At 33.8% G+C, this 14,247-nt stretch overlaps 2 protein-coding genes across 3 annotated transcripts; one reads left to right on the top strand and one right to left on the bottom strand.

Annotated features, from left to right (window-relative positions):
* The first annotated feature begins 565 nt into the window (after positions 1 to 565).
* Positions 566 to 1,849, top strand: LOC145569505 (uncharacterized). The gene has a single exon (XM_081628845.1). The coding sequence runs from the start codon at positions 752 to 754 to the stop codon at positions 1,631 to 1,633; it is 882 nt and encodes a 293-aa protein (XP_081484971.1). The 5' UTR covers positions 566 to 751; the 3' UTR covers positions 1,634 to 1,849.
* Positions 1,850 to 6,222: 4,373 nt separating this feature from the next.
* Positions 6,223 to 13,901, bottom strand: LOC145567996 (adenine phosphoribosyltransferase 3-like). Of its 2 annotated transcripts, none has more exons than XM_081627439.1 (6): positions 13,624 to 13,901; positions 13,375 to 13,485; positions 11,181 to 11,273; positions 10,396 to 10,473; positions 9,353 to 9,411; positions 6,223 to 6,689 (listed from the first exon to the last, which is right to left on the bottom strand). In XM_081627439.1, the coding sequence occupies exons 1-6, from the start codon at positions 13,703 to 13,705 to the stop codon at positions 6,636 to 6,638; spliced, it is 477 nt and encodes a 158-aa protein (XP_081483565.1). In that variant the 5' UTR covers positions 13,706 to 13,901; the 3' UTR covers positions 6,223 to 6,635. The 2 variants fall into 2 exon arrangements, with proteins under 2 accessions (XP_081483565.1, XP_081483564.1); XM_081627438.1 differs by having other exon boundaries at positions 10,324 to 10,473; positions 13,624 to 13,888.
* Between the last annotated feature and the right edge of the window lie 346 nt (positions 13,902 to 14,247).

Genomic DNA, 14,247 nt, shown 5'->3' with positions numbered 1-14,247 from the left:
TTAACATTTGTATAAAACATAAGAATTATTCGTTAAAACATCGTAAGCTCGATGATCCAAATAATTAGGAAAATATTAATGGTTTTTTCTTAGTAAAACTTGCTATTTCCTTTCCTTTCCTTCCAAAATTAAGGGAATTAAATTAGGAGTGGAAGATAAAATTAAAAAGTTAAGCCAAATTTCTCTCTTCTCTCCCATTCCTTTATTATAGTTATGGTTTTTTTTTTTTTTTTTTTTTTTTTAAATAAAATACTCTCCTTTATCTAAATTATTTTATTCAAACAAAAAAATAGCCAGATGTGATAAGACCAAATAACTTTAGACGAGTAAAATTTAACAATAATACGAAATAATAGCTAATTATTACCTTTAGACTAATTTAGGAAAGTCAAGTAATACGGAGGTATCCAAAGAAAAAGAATAGGCAAGAAAAATAAAATGAAATAACTTTGAAAGGGGTACAACCGTAATTCAATGATGAAAAATAAATTAGAAAATTACCCCCATTAATAAAATTAGCCGTCTGTATTTCAGTTTCTCTTTCTTTTCCTTCCAAAAATACAGACTTAAAACTCCACTCACACCTCAAGGCTCAAACCTCACACCTTCTTCTTCTTCTTCTCTTCAATTTTCAAAATATTTTTAGGAGATACAAATTCAAACCCCACATTCACCATCAGATGATTCCAGAAACCCATTTCACCTTCCATTAACCCCCCAATATTCAAAAAAGCTTCGATTTTTTTCATCAATGGCGGCTGGTTGGGTTAAATCATTGCAATGCAAATCAAGAGCAGTTGAAGATGTTTTCCAACCTCAACCTAAACAACTCCTTACTTCTACCAGCTGCAAAAACAGCTTTCAAAATCTCAAAGACGTCGTTGATAACTCCAAACCTAAACCCAGACCCAAACCCAGAAAGCCCGACCCATTTTCCCACCGTGTTAAGCGTTCCGATTCCATTAAACCCACTCCCAATTTAACGGTACATAACCGGGTTAAACGCACCGTTTCGGCTCCGCTTACGAAAGGCCCGATTCTCAGTGACCCGTTTTTCCCCTCGGTTACGGAGTTGCAGGTGGGCCATCCCTCCAGGAATGTGGTTGAGATAATATTCGACACGAGGTGGGGTCCGAAAGGGTTTTCGGGTCGGGTCGAGATGATTTTTAAGATCCAGAACTTGGCCCGGACATCGGCCCGATTCGAGGAGTACCGCGACTTGATAAAATCCCGGGCCGGGCCAGGGTGTGGGTCCGGGAGGTGTCGTGCGGATGGTAATGAGATGATGCGGTTTCATTGCTTGGGTCCCACAAATTCAGGGGGGAGCGTGATGGACGGCTGTGATGGTGTTTGTGAGAAGATCAACGGTGGAAAAGCGGCGTCAATATGTACTTATTCAGGTAGTGGAGCGGCCCATGAGAGTGCGGGTGGGGGCCGTGGGAGGCGGGCCATGGTGGTCTGTAGGGTGATTGCGGGTCGGGTTGCGAAACGAGTCGGGCATGGGTTGGACTCAGTGAATGGGTCGGGCAAGTTGGGTGATTATGACTCGGTGAGTGTGGAGGAGAATGGCGAGTTGTTGGTGTTCGATTCTCGTGCGGTTTTGCCCTGTTTTCTTGTCATCTACAAATTGTAAAGACTTTTTTTTAAAAAAAAAATAAAAAAAAATTGATCAACACAATTTTTACTCTTTTTTTGTCCATTTTTTTTGTGGGGTTTTCATCTTAATAACCTCTTAGTATATTGGGCGGTAATTTGGTATTGGGTTTTTGGGACTTAATTTTGTGTAAACATTGTGTTGATAGATGTTTTCTACTAATTTTCTCTTTGATTGAATGTGCATATTATGGGATTTTCTTCATTACTTTAGCAACTAAGAATTTGTGAAATTGATGATTAAGATATTTGTTAGCGCTAATCACGTTCGTCGGAATTATTTATCATATTGATATTGGCATTATTTGATTGAGAAATACTGTAGATTTTAATTTTGTTGCTTGAGTTACAAGAAAATTGCGTGAGGAATTCATGTATAATTAATTTGCAAAGGTGAATTGAATTATAAAAAATATGTAGAAGCTTTATGTGTAATTTTTTTTTTTTTTTTTGAAACAAAAGCTTTGTGTAATTTGCAAAAGCGAATAGAGTTATATTGAGGAGTAAGTATAGTATATTTGGAATATTTCTGGGCTTTCTTTTTTGAATTCAATGCTTTTGAAAGCATATGCATGCAAAAGCTTGGTAATTAAACCAATTTAAGAATGATCAAATAAAAGATGTTTGCATTAATATTCATATTAAATTCTCACAGGATTTTGTCGGTTAATACTATGTGACGTTACACAATGGTTTAAATGCAGATTGGTTTAATATTTTAATTTGCTATATTAAATTACCATCTTAATACTTATAGATTCTTGTCTCAATTTGAAAATTTTATTCATATTTATGATAATGCTTGTATATTATAATGTAGATGTAATGCAAAATCTTTCATGGAGTTTAATTAAGATTGATGGTTGTCTTTTAAGAGTGACTTGTTGCTTTTTTGAATGATAACTTTTTAATGTGTTATACGAAGTATAAGAAGTTTTTTTATAAATCTCATAATCAATAAATACGGATGGTCATATGATCATGATATGAGTTTATATAAGTATGATAACAAAAGAATACCTTCTTCCTATCAAAAGAGTCTAATTTATAGTACAAGTAATAAAATTGAGAAAAACTATCGGTTTATATATGCAAGAGTGTATAGGAAGTGACTTGCTCGCATAATTATCATCATACCAAAAAAAGGAGTAAAATATTTTAAATAACAATATGTATAAGCCACATAAATTCATTCCTTATACCTCGTATAGGTTAGTATGAAGTACCTTTTATAATACTAAATTAATGAATGAAACTATTCTCATGTACCGAATTTAAGGCCATTAATGTAGAGAGTTAGAACATTGACTAGCAACTAATCAAATATTCAAATGTAATATGGATGTGGTTTCTTCCCCTTAACTTATTAGACCTGATTATATCTAACATATTTAGTTTTACTCCGTATTAATTGTACTCGTATTACTTATACATATGGAGAATCGAATTATCAACTTCCAACAGTGCTCATAGCCTTTGAAGACAAAACACACATGTTGAGCATTTAATTTGTATGCTTCCATAAAAATCATTGATATACAGAGTCAATGACAATGGATGATTCACTCCGTTGAATATGGTGATGATAATAATATCATTGAATGTGTCTTGTAGTGATTTCCGGAGATCTAATGTTCATCATCTCAATTCATCAACTTTATACTTTTGTGTGTTTAGTAGTGATTTCCTCCTCCTTTTTTGCATGATAATTATAGAAAATACCATCTATAATAACTATATTCATCATTAACGTTACTAGTAATACAATAATAAAATCCATTAATAAACAAATAAAATAAAATTACCAACTAGAATATATATATACCTGCCAAACCGGACTTGCATTGCAATGAGACAGCAACAATAAATTTAGCATGATGCTCTTCTTACATGTACAGTGTGAACTCATAAATTGTACGGACTACGTAATGTCCAGGGCAAATCTGTTTGTTTTGTATTGGATTTCTATTTTGGAATTTTGTTGTGTTTTCTAAGTGTCAATCAAAATTAAATAAATGTGCAAAAATTGCTGCTCTATTTTATTTTATTATTTGTTAAAAAAAAAAAAAAAAAAAAAAAAAACCTCTTAAATATATGCTTCGTATTATTGTTAATTTCTGATATGCTGATTAGTAATCTCAGTCTACCATATCTAGAACAAGGATATTCTTGTAGGTTGATACCGAGTAAACCCCACTTTATCACCTTGATATTGATAAAGAAAATTCATTTATTAAGTGGCAAAGCCGTAAATATATAAATCAACAAATATGTTTAGTCCACATTGCATTTTAGTAATTATATCAACAACTGTGAGCCCCATATATAATAAAAAAAATTATTGATTTTTTATTTACGTTTTTACCATTTGATCGATAACCAAGATTATCTAGGTGATTCTTTCAAAAAAAAAAAAAAGTTGATAAACTTGTATTTTTTCGTTCACGTCCCCTTTTTCCCCTTAAACTTGACGTAATCAGATCAGAGTGATTAGATGCACTCTATAAACTGAATAATCTTATTTTATCATGAAATGTGTGAGCATAAGAGAGACCAAATACACATATACTCCATAATATATAGGTGCAAAATGAAGCAAAATATGATATAAATGATGATATGGGTTGAAGTTGAGCGTTAGATAAGCAGAATCTGAAAGGACATGCAGGAACATGAAATGGAGTGAGTCTGTGAGTGAGTAAATAAAATATATACAAGGGCAGGTAGACCCTAGAATGGTTCGTTGTAAATGGATCTGCATGCATTAAGCATATGGTAACTGCTTTTGATAATAAATGAATCATTATGAATTCAAGAGTTTCCAGATCTTTTGACGATTTCCTGTCTTTCAGATGGTGCATGAATCATTTTAATTTGGTTAATTCTGACATTTTACAAATATATACCATACCATACCATACCATATATAGGGACTATCTATATAGTGTATTTATATATTTCTTTGTTCTTAATTAAGTTTAATTTAATACACGGTGTATGAACCATGTTGCTCCATTTTTTTTAATCCAACTTGATGCTTAGAATGATTATTTGTCTCCCTCAGATTATATTATCGTCTATATATTTATTTGATCTTTGTAACTGACTTGGAAACTTTACTTCCAGTATATTACATTACAAATCATATTACTATAAGATATTCATTCAAGTGGTAGTTAAAATAATAGCTTAATTAGTTAAAGTGTAATATCAGTATGAACTTCGTATATTTTTATCCAGGTAATACTGTACTCGTAGATAAACAAATACAATTACTCAAAAGAAAGACAGAAAAACGCATAAACTAGCTACCTAATGATCCAATAATACAGACTAATTATATTAATGTTAATAATAAATAATAATGCTTCACCATGAGTTGCTAAGATAATCTCTTATAATCATTCCATGGTACACATGGTCTTTCACAGTCAATGCATTTATCAAAGTATCTAGCTCAACCACCTTGTTCTCTTCAATTGGTTTTTGTTCAACTTGGCTGATTTTTATTGATTAAGACTGATGTTATTTGATAAACCGATCTTTATTGTTAATCGTGATGAAATGCTGGTAATAATTCAGATGATACAATTATCTGATTCACTAATTGTTTTGTGATATGGAATTACTTATTTTTACTCATCTTAATTTTACAATTCAAATATGTACTAGATGTACTTTAAAGATCGAAAATAAATTTCCGATTTTGTTGTTTTCACGAGTTTAAACAAATATGCCTAAATACTTGCTTTGAAAGCATATACATTCACACTTTATGAGTTTATGTGTAGAAAATACTCACATGGTATTACAGATTGTGATGTTCAACCCAAACATGTGTGTACTGTAACGCTCATGGTTGGTTATACGAGCATCAATATGACACTATACGCCATTTTCTTGAGCTTGAAAAATTAGATTAAACCATTAATGATGGGCACTAAAAGCTACTACATACTTACTAGTACTAGTTGCCAAACCAATTCTGGTGGATTGGTGGCCTGTTAAATTTTACTCTTAATGCTTTTCATGCTATACTTCAATAAATACTTTCATTATTTGCGAAGTACATGATTGAACAAGTATAAGTAATTCGGAAAGTGACAAGGACCAAGTAAACCTTGGCCTCAAACCACCCATGATTTGAACTTGGTAGTTCAAATAGTTATAGGCCCCAACCTTGAATAACGTTGTAGCTTGTAAGTACCATTAATTTCGAAAGCCCCTCTCACACGGAGGAGTCACATCTATATACCAAGCATACCAAAATGGTCCATAAGAGACTTTCGAAATTTACTTCCCTTGAGGTGTTTCTTCAAGTTGTCCTGTTTCTCAACTCTCAACCAAATTAGCTTACGAGTGAGTGAAAAACTCACATGGGATAGTTTTATGGTCCTTATCATTCACCAAATTCTAACCTCATTTTCATACATGTTTGAATAATTAAAATCCCTATACTATAAAATTAAACACACATTTTTGTTATCAAGGGAGATAATGGGGCGGTTAGACTTTGACTATTAGCAGAAATATAACACCAACTCCTGTAATCAGACTTAGATAATAGTATTACCTAATTTGGGTATAAAATGATTAAAATCTGATAGAAGTATAACAATTGATAATGTTCTTGTCAAAACTCGGTTTTGAGCTTCTTTTTTCTAGCCAAATGTCAAATGTCACCTACAACCTGACCATAATGCACAAAATTCTAGGGAGGACAACTCGGTCCCTGCTTAATCAGGGTGAAGCGCGAAGAATTTTCTCGAGCTGAAGCCATCTCTTAGACGGGTTTGATGATTGCGTTATGGGAAAGAAAATGTTTTCAACCCATATCCAGATTCACAAGGCACTAGGAGACGGTCAGATGAGAAAAAAAAAAAAAAAATGACAGCAGAGTTATCTGATTCAGTGAAGCTGCCAAACCAATCATGTACTTAAATGTACACTTTTTCTCTTGAGATGGGAGAGCAGTTGCTGTACTAATGTGCTTCCACCAGTATGTATAGAGGTTTGCCCTTCAAGCGTTCACGCCCCTGAAAAATTCATCAAATTATTGTAAGACACAAGCATACATGAAAAGTGCAACTACACAAAATACTTTAAACCTGACCACCTGAATACATATAGAGCAGGTTCTGGGTTGACAATACAATTGCAAATTTGAATGAATATACAACTATATACTATGCAAAACCTATAATTTTCCTGAATCAATCAATCAAAGCCTTAATCCCATAAGTGGGGTCGGGTACATGAACCAAAAGTGACCAATTTAACTAAAGAATGGTGATCTCAAACTGCTGAATCAATCCGTAGTCTTTACAGATCACCCCATGCATCAGTAGCAAGATGAATAATGCATGCATTTGCGCGAAGGAGGTGCACCAGAAAGGGTATGCTAAAGTTTCCAAGCACTAAAATTAAATTGCCAAGTATACCTCATAATTTGAACTTCAGAAACTTGGTTTGTAAGCAGTCAACCTAAAGGCACTCACCTTATCAAATTTTTTTAATCTAGTACTACTACATGGCACACAACCTAAGATCAGCATACATTAGTGATAAAACATAATTCGTAGTTCATTATCAGCCACCTCAGTGAGTGTTCCTCTGGACAGACAACTTGTTAAGTGATCAGTAGTTTGTATACCCCATATTATAGACGTAAACCATAAAAATTCATAAGATAAAGATGGCTAGTTCTGAGGCAGAAAATCATATACTTTAGAAATTTTGTTGTCTCACCCAATGATCCCAATGTACAGGAGCTAGACATATATATATGAACATCTTGACACCTTTTAGATATGTCCACATCCCTCAAATCTAGATGATTGACCAGGCCCCATGGAGAATAGACTTAATCATACCGCAAGAACACTGACTCAATTATTAAGCCTTCGTGGACCCGAGGAAATACCATCTTTTATCAATGTCCAAGTCAAAATAATTGATTTCTGATAGCAAAAGTAAAGAACAGATTGGACTCGAATCCCAAGTGCTTTTGGTCTCAAGGTGAAATTCAAGGAAGCATAAAATTCATAATTACCCTTAATCATGCAATTCTGAAGATGTGGGTAAAGAACCAATAACTCACACATTCACTACACTGGGAAAACTTTTTGAAACAGAAGAGCATTGATTATATTCCGCTGTGCAGATAATAACTCTTTTTAAAACTCATGCAGTCCAGTTCAAAAACCAAAAGATCTCGTTAGTAACTTAGTGCAGATGAAGGTTGGGATAGTTTTTTTTAAAACAGAATGTAGGTACTGGGATACAATTGTCATTAAATAAGCAATTGCCAGGCATGAATCAGATTCATCGTCTTTGATCAACAATCCATTACGTAATTTGTTGGTTAGAGCTGAAATGATTGGATATGCATCATACCAACCAACCACTGACGAACAATAGTGACTATAGATTCCTTTGGTATCATCCTCTATTAAAATATTACCAGGAAAAGAGAACAAGAAGCAAAGAATTTCAGTTCTGTTGCTTGCTTAATTGTTATGCTAACAATTACAGACAGCTGAAATTTCCCACACTAAAATCATAGACGCTGAAAACTAGTTAAAACAACTTGACTTTTAAAAAATAATTTAAAAAAAAAAAAAAAATCAAAATGGGTGCTTGAGTTTTTGTAAAATTCTAATTTCAATACAAGTGTGTTTCACAATTTATACCTCTTAGGTTTAAAAACTCAGTTATGTTTTGGATGCTTTTTGCTAAAACTTAGCTTCTCTGTTATCAAACAACTAGGCATATATTCATTATAGGCATAAGTGTGTGTGTGCCATATTCATAGTTTCAGTATGTCAAGTCATTTGCTTTATTTTGGATATTTTATATTAAAAGAATTTACTTCTCATTTAAAATTGAAGGCAATACTTGCTTAAGATATGAGTAGTAAGCATCGGGAATTTTTCTTCATTATATTGCAGACAGTATATTACATTTCTAAGTTGAAATACTCAAATGGATTCCACATTGTATTTTGTGAATTGTGTCTAAAAGTATCTGTTTTAGTTGTGAATTATTAGTGATTGAAAAAATTCACAAATTATATTAACTCTTCAAGGAGTTGCTCAAGTCTATAGCCTACACATATAGTTGGTTGGTATTCTTGCTAATAGTAAATAAAGGTATTAAATCACTACATTCAAACTGCACATCTTTATTGTTATTCGCAAATGCTACATTCAGGACATGGGTGTTTACATTATTAAGTATTACAAGTCAAAGGCTTTGAACCTGTGGAGCCACATTACTCTATCAGTTTTTCATGAACATTTATCAGTCTCATAAGAAAACAATCATATTTTTATCCATAATTGGCTTGTAATGTGCGTGTGTCCAGTTAGGGTCCATCTTTGATTTTAAGAAATCAAAAGTTTAAATCCAAACTGGATAAGTTACACATTCTAAAAACAGAGGACAAGACACCTCTCTCCAGCCTTATCACTGTGGAAGATCATATCTTCTGATGGCCAAATTTACCTTTCATGATTTGATTGCTACTTAGTTGTATGATCTAGCTATAAAGTTAAGTACGTGGATTTCACCAATATAGTGGGTTATTAAGTTAGATTAAAGTCATTAACCCTATTTACCATTTTACTTTTTACCATAACAAACATTACAGAATTACTTTGTACTAGAAAAGAAAGAACGTGTGGCATAGAACTCTGACCTTCAAATCTGGTAGTTCAATGACACATGCACACTCAACCACTTCTGCTCCAGCACGTTCTGTAGAACGGAAAAAGTGTGGTCAATAGACAATCACAATTTGAACAAATAAGACCATATGAGATAGCAAAAGAACCTGTTAGCAACATAAAACATGTCCCCAATATGCTACTATTTTCTGTTAATCAGTTTACAGTGTCCTCAAAGGAGTGTCACTTATAAGACTGAAAAAAATTAATTGAGATATTATGTTGCTCATATTCAATCCCTTCCCATTCTTTGCCAAACAATCTAAACTCTGATTAGCCAGCAAATGACAATTGCAGAAATACACACATTTCCTAAAAAATTTACCTGTGATATAGAGTAATTAATTATTTTTAGGATGTAACAGTACTTTCCACAATATAGCGTACAACAATCTAGGTAAACCCCTAGAAAGTTACTCCATCCTGATTTTCAAAGATTGAATCACTATCCTGGTATGTAGAGGCATAGTAACCATACTATTAGACCTGACTATCTCGTTGCATAAAATAATCTCCATCCCAAATACCACCTAAATGACTGATAGGTCCACCTGTCCAAGGATATCTCCAGCCATCACTGATGTAGATTTTCTGATTAATTTTCTTTTTCTCAGAAGACAATTCTAAGGTAAAATCTACAGTACAAATAATGTAAACCCTGGCAAACGATCTTTACATCCTGACTAATCTGACTGGTGATAAAGGGGGAAGGAACAGAATTTCTCAATAATCCCAGATTTATACATCAATAATTATCAGATAGTGAGAATCCATCCCAATATGAGTTAAATTGGGTAGCCATAGGTCAAGGTTCAAATTGGTTTGTAAGAAAGCTAAAAAAGATGAATAATGTTATTTTTGCTCTTACTTTATCCTGTCACTTCATGTCACACAATTATACTATAAAATCAGAAATCATTAAGGGAGATAAGTTTATTCCTACCCAGCAAATTCATAGCTGCACATAGAGTGCCACCAGTAGCAACCAGATCATCAACGACTAAAGCACGTTCACCAGGTTCAACAGCTCCAACATGCATCTCAAGACAATCCCTTCCATACTCCAAGACGTACTCTTCTGAGATAACTTCACCTGTAAAGATAGAACAATTATCATTTCAGAATACTCAACACACATGGTGCATCAGTGCTAGTCATACACAATAATTTAATTGACGGAGACATAATAAAATAAGCAAATGATACAACATCCTGGAAACCACAGATTCCAAAGATTAAGAAAGAGAGTGAGTAATCAGATACCAATTGCCACCAAACAGCAGTATCTTATTAAACAAAATCATGCTCCTGTGGAGCATTCATCTATTCATAAACTTTACCAGAACTTGATGAGTAAAACTATACATGCAGTCATCCAGATCAAACACAGAATAATAATTTATGTTGAAAGACAAGATTGCAGTCGTGCCCTAAAATTAGATACACTTCCTCTTCAAATAGATTAATGCATGAACATACAAGTCCACATCAATCCATGTCATGTAGAAGTGAAATGTTTCCAGGTTCACCCTTATTAACACCATAAAGGTGAGGCAGATAAAACAATAGTTCTAAATGAATATCAGCCCTGTCGCATAGGTAAGAAATTTGCATATGTTGTATTATTCTTCTCACATATCAAGACCGTGTATTGCTAAATGCCCATTAAATTCATCAGCTAATGCCATTTTAGGTACAGCAAGTTGCACACATGTAATGGAAAAGGGGCATCACAATCTCAACGAAATGAATGATGCTATAAATAAAAATAAATAAATAAATAAATTTGGGAGTAAGTACCAGGCAACTTTCTTGGCTTTCTCAATGGCACAAACTTTGCCCCGATAGCCAAGGCAATAGGGGGACCAAAGATGAAACCTCTTGCTTCAATGCCTAGCAAAACAAAACTTCCAGTTGAGCAACTTAAGACGAAAAAGTTAACTCCAAGGGTTGTGGATAGCTGTAATAATTTTTCTGAGAAAAGACCAGTTTACAACATACATGATAAAATATGATGTAAAAAGTGCAAACATGAATCAAGACTTTACTTAAAAACCTACATACTTAAGGTGACCATCCACAAACATATTACCAGTGATATTCTAGCTGTCCCGAAGCTAAATTGGTTGGGGGATCTAAATAGTAAACATTAAACTCTCTTCCCCTATATCTCTAAAATGAATAGCATGATTTATCATAGTTTAAAAACTAAATATATCGCACAAGAGCCGTATACGTAACCATGACTAAAAGATTTTAGGGTCCAAGGTTGAAACCATTCATCTACTACAAAAATCTAAACATTAATACTTCAAGTAACTTTTATGCACTTCATTTTCCTTGTACATGCTTAGAAAGAAATTAACAAACGTTATATTGCTTATACTATATACTAAATCAAGTGGTCTCAAAAAAAAAAAAAAAACTAAATCAAGTACACCGTCAGCTAGAGCATGCTTCATGCCTAGTCAGGAATCCTAGTCACAGACCACACCACAGAAAAAATTGCCACCAGTGGCAGCTTAAATTGACTCGACTGAGAGACATCTCGTATAAAAATGTGGATACCAGATAATAGCAAGATCTAACCAAGAAAGCTGATAATTTATGATCATTTGATAAGATGGTACCCACTGAGTTCTGCAGTGACATCCTCAAAGCATAAACTACAAATATGAGCAAGAAGATTGTAGATAGAAACAGGCAACAGGGTTTCCCCTGATCACAGGAGCAGGAGTGTAATTAACAGATAAGCAAAGAAAGAGACAGAAACTGCTGTTTATGCACATGCGACAGCAATAACCAAATCGTTGGACCATACCACCTCTAAATCCAACCAAAAGATTTGAAAGCATGCAAATGAACAGGGCACATCCCAAGTGAAGGATTTGAAAAACTATCTTCAGCCCCACAATCCAGGAAAAGGACGGAAAATCAAATATGACAACACATGATGATGGTGAATCTCACCATCCCTTGAACAATTGGGACAAATGACATTTCTAGGATCTTAAATGCCTCTCTTTTGTTTTAAGAGAATCGCTAACTTATTATTAATCGTAATTAAGATATTCAGATAATCATTCATTTTTGGTCTTGTACTACTAATACTACACATCAGACAACTACAATTCATCATCCAGCTTAGCAAATCAGTTGTTACAACAATAACAAAGATTAACAGTCTTTAATAGCTCGATTACGAGCAGGCCGATGCAATAAAAGACAGCATAGTGAGTAGGGAAGAATAAAAGCAGCTAAGCCACTGAAAGATATTCAAAATAGGAGTAAGTAGATCACTCAACTTTAAGCCAAGAGCCAAAGGGAATCAAAGAACAAATTAAATAAAAACGGGTCCACCCGAAAATAGGATCCAACCATAAACCATAAGAAAACAAGGGAAGCCTCTCATAAAATTCACAGACAGTAATGAATAACAACACATACACATACACACCCACTAACACATTAGCACAGCCCCATGAAACTTGAAGCCAACCCCCTTCTCCCCATAAACTCAAGTACTCAACGATTTTATTATTGAACTCCCTACCTTTTTTCTCAGGCCCACCATTTTCTTCAACTTACAAAATGTATACAGCTTTTTTTATTTTCTTTTACCAAACTAGTTTCCACAATAGCCCTTTTATGCTTTTGAAGAAAAGGAGGAGCCCCCATTAGGCCATTACTAACCAAACTTGTCTTTTTCCCCACTTTGTAACTTTTACAACTTAAAATTACAACGACTCAACTAGGTCGTTGCCCAGTTCAAAGACTGAGGGTTTGTGTACGATACCCTTCTCCATTCGTAATTTGTAATGACTCGTGACTCATTTACACACAAATAACATAAAATATAAATATCAATTCGTGCTCTACAACTTACAAGCAGGGGACAAGGACTCAAAATTGCATCAAAATTACCCAAGAAAGATAAAATTAACGTACAAGATTATTAGAAAAATGAAAAATAAAAATAAATAAATAAATAAACCTGCAACAACAGAAATGTTCTTGCTTTTGTAACGCTCAATGAATAAATCGATTGTGTTCTTGAAAGCCTTGGCATCAACCAACAGAGTTGTGATGTCTTGAAACATAATACCTACGCATAACAAAACAAACCAAATTAACTTCAATAATTAGGCTAAACATTTCAATAATCAACCAAAATTATACAAATAAACAAAGGCAGCATTTTTGTTGGTGTACGGAAATCAAAGAAAGCAAAAGAGTGGAGTACCGGGTTTAGGGAAATCGGGTATAACCCGAATTTTAGTTTTGATATCATGAACACGAGGATCATCGCCATTACAAACCGACATTGTTGTGAAAGTGAAACTGGTCTCTTTGTTTTATAAGGGGATTAATTTCGAAAACAAGATGAGAATTTAATAAGAGAGAAGAAGGGTAAATGAGGGTTAAGACAGTTTTAATGTTTTATAGAAGAAAGAGAAAGTGAGTGAGTGAGTGAGGATAGTTTGGTGAAGAAGAAAGGGGAGAAGAAGAGAATGGGGGCCGGGGGGGCTCACGCTCACTCCACAATAACCAAACTTTGTGTTTGTGTTTGTATTTGTGAGAGTGACCATAAACTTCAGCAAATTCCAAGGATTTCTCTCTGTTTTTTCAGTCAAATACAAAAGTCTTTATTTTGGATAGGATTTTTGAATTAAAAAAAATGTTAAAGAATCATAAATGGATGTGAACCGAGCTAGTCGAGCCAGGTTAGGACCATGTATTTTGTCAACGTGCCTAATGTTCAAACATACACTGTTTAATACGAGTCAAGAAAAAATTGTTTGATGTCATACTCATACTGATCTTTCATTACTAAAGGTCTAATGCAAATGCACGACCCAAGTCACAT

The sequence above is a fragment of the Chenopodium album genome, chromosome 11, assembly GCF_948465745.1.
Source record: "Chenopodium album chromosome 11, dcCheAlbu1.1, whole genome shotgun sequence".
NCBI lineage: Eukaryota > Viridiplantae > Streptophyta > Magnoliopsida > Caryophyllales > Amaranthaceae > Chenopodium > Chenopodium album.
Note: the sequence above shows the minus strand (reverse complement) of the source record. Positions and strands in the feature narration are given on the sequence as shown.

What these genes read in the sequence shown, in the direction of transcription:
- LOC145569505 (XM_081628845.1), top strand. Translation starts at nt 752, where the DNA reads ATGGCGGCTGGTTGGGTTAAATCATTGCAATGCAAATCAAGAGCAGTT.
- LOC145567996 (XM_081627438.1), bottom strand. Translation starts at nt 13,705, where the DNA reads ATGTCGGTTTGTAATGGCGATGATCCTCGTGTTCATGATATCAAAACT. An exon ending in ACCCGATTTCCCTAAACCCG is followed by an intron (nt 13,486 to 13,623) that starts GTACTCCACTCT and finishes TGTTATGCGTAG; the next exon opens with GTATTATGTTTCAAGACATC. An exon ending in AAAGCCAAGAAAGTTGCCTG is followed by an intron (nt 10,474 to 11,180) that starts GTACTTACTCCC and finishes CTATCTTTACAG; the next exon opens with GTGAAGTTATCTCAGAAGAG.